Source organism: Pyxicephalus adspersus, chromosome 7 (genome assembly GCF_032062135.1).
Source record: "Pyxicephalus adspersus chromosome 7, UCB_Pads_2.0, whole genome shotgun sequence".
Classification (NCBI taxonomy): domain Eukaryota; kingdom Metazoa; phylum Chordata; class Amphibia; order Anura; family Pyxicephalidae; genus Pyxicephalus; species Pyxicephalus adspersus.
The window spans coordinates 2193786-2194981 of NC_092864.1; the positions used below are offsets into that span (position 1 = coordinate 2193786).

Below are 1196 nucleotides of genomic sequence, written 5' to 3' on the forward strand. Positions count from 1 at the left end.
TGGCCCATTAACTTACTCTGATTAATAATGATCACCAAGTCTCTCGATTCCCTTTATTTCCGTTTATTTTCAGGTGCAATGTCCCAGCAGAAATGATAATCAACCAAACTGCAGTGACAGAATTCATACTAATAGGCTTGCCATCAAATTGGATTGTAGAAATTTTATTGTTTAATTTATTTTCTTTACTTTTTGTTGCTTCACTTGTTGGCAATTTTTTTGTAATCTTTCTCATTTGTACCAGTAGTAATCTTCACATTCCAATGTATTTCTTTCTGGCCAATTATGCTTTTATGGAAGTTACCTTGACATGCGTGGTTACCCCGAAAGTCCTAAGCATCTTGGTGTCTGAAAAGAAAAGCATTTCCTATGCTGGATGTTTATTGCAGTCCTATTGTTTCTTCCTGCTGGGCACTGCTGATATGATACTTATTGCTGTCATGTCTTATGACCGTTATCTCGCCGTGTGTAGACCATTACATTACACCAATATGATGACTGCCAACCAATGCATTATCCTAGTGTTTCTGTCTTGGTTTGGAGGCCTCCTATCTGTTAATATAGCTTCAATATTTAAAATCGGCCTGCCGTACTGTGGGCCTAACAGAATTAATCACTTTTTTTGTGACTCGGTGCCATTAATGCAGCTTGCTTGTATGAATACACATTACATTCAAATTCTGGATTTTCTTCTTTTCTCTGTAGTCATTTTGGGGACTCTAATCTTCATCATCTTCACATATACTTACATATTAGTGACAATCTTTCAAATTCCATCAGCTAATGGGAGGCAAAAGGCCTTCTCGACCTGTACATCACATTTTACTATCATGGTTATTGTGTATTCAAGCAGCATATTTCTGTATGTCACCCCAAGAACGGGGAAATCACTGGAGCTGAGTAAAGTGATGAGCGCTATAATCATTTTCATCATTCCTGTGACAAATCCCTTCATCTTTACACTCAGGAACAAACAGGTTCAGCAGGTGATGGCCAACTCATTGAACAGGTTCAGGAAATAAACATTTTCAGTTATGAGTGGAAGGAGTGAAATGTGCAAAGAGTAGATTGTGGCTCAGATGATACTAATAAAGTACTTTCCTCTAATAAAAGAGGAATAGACTGCAGAGATGGAGACATAATCCTGTACAAAGCATTGGTCAGACCTCATCTGGAATATACAGTCCAGGTTTGGG

The 1196-nt window shown here is 38.0% G+C and overlaps 1 protein-coding gene across 1 annotated transcript; it reads left to right on the forward strand.

Annotated features, from left to right (window-relative positions):
* The first annotated feature begins 263 nt into the window (after window positions 1-263).
* Window positions 264-1022, forward strand: LOC140334673 (olfactory receptor 6M1-like). The gene has a single exon (XM_072416913.1). It carries the CDS (start codon window positions 264-266, stop codon window positions 1020-1022), a length of 759 nt encoding a protein of 252 aa, XP_072273014.1.
* Window positions 1023-1196: the final 174 nt, after the last annotated feature.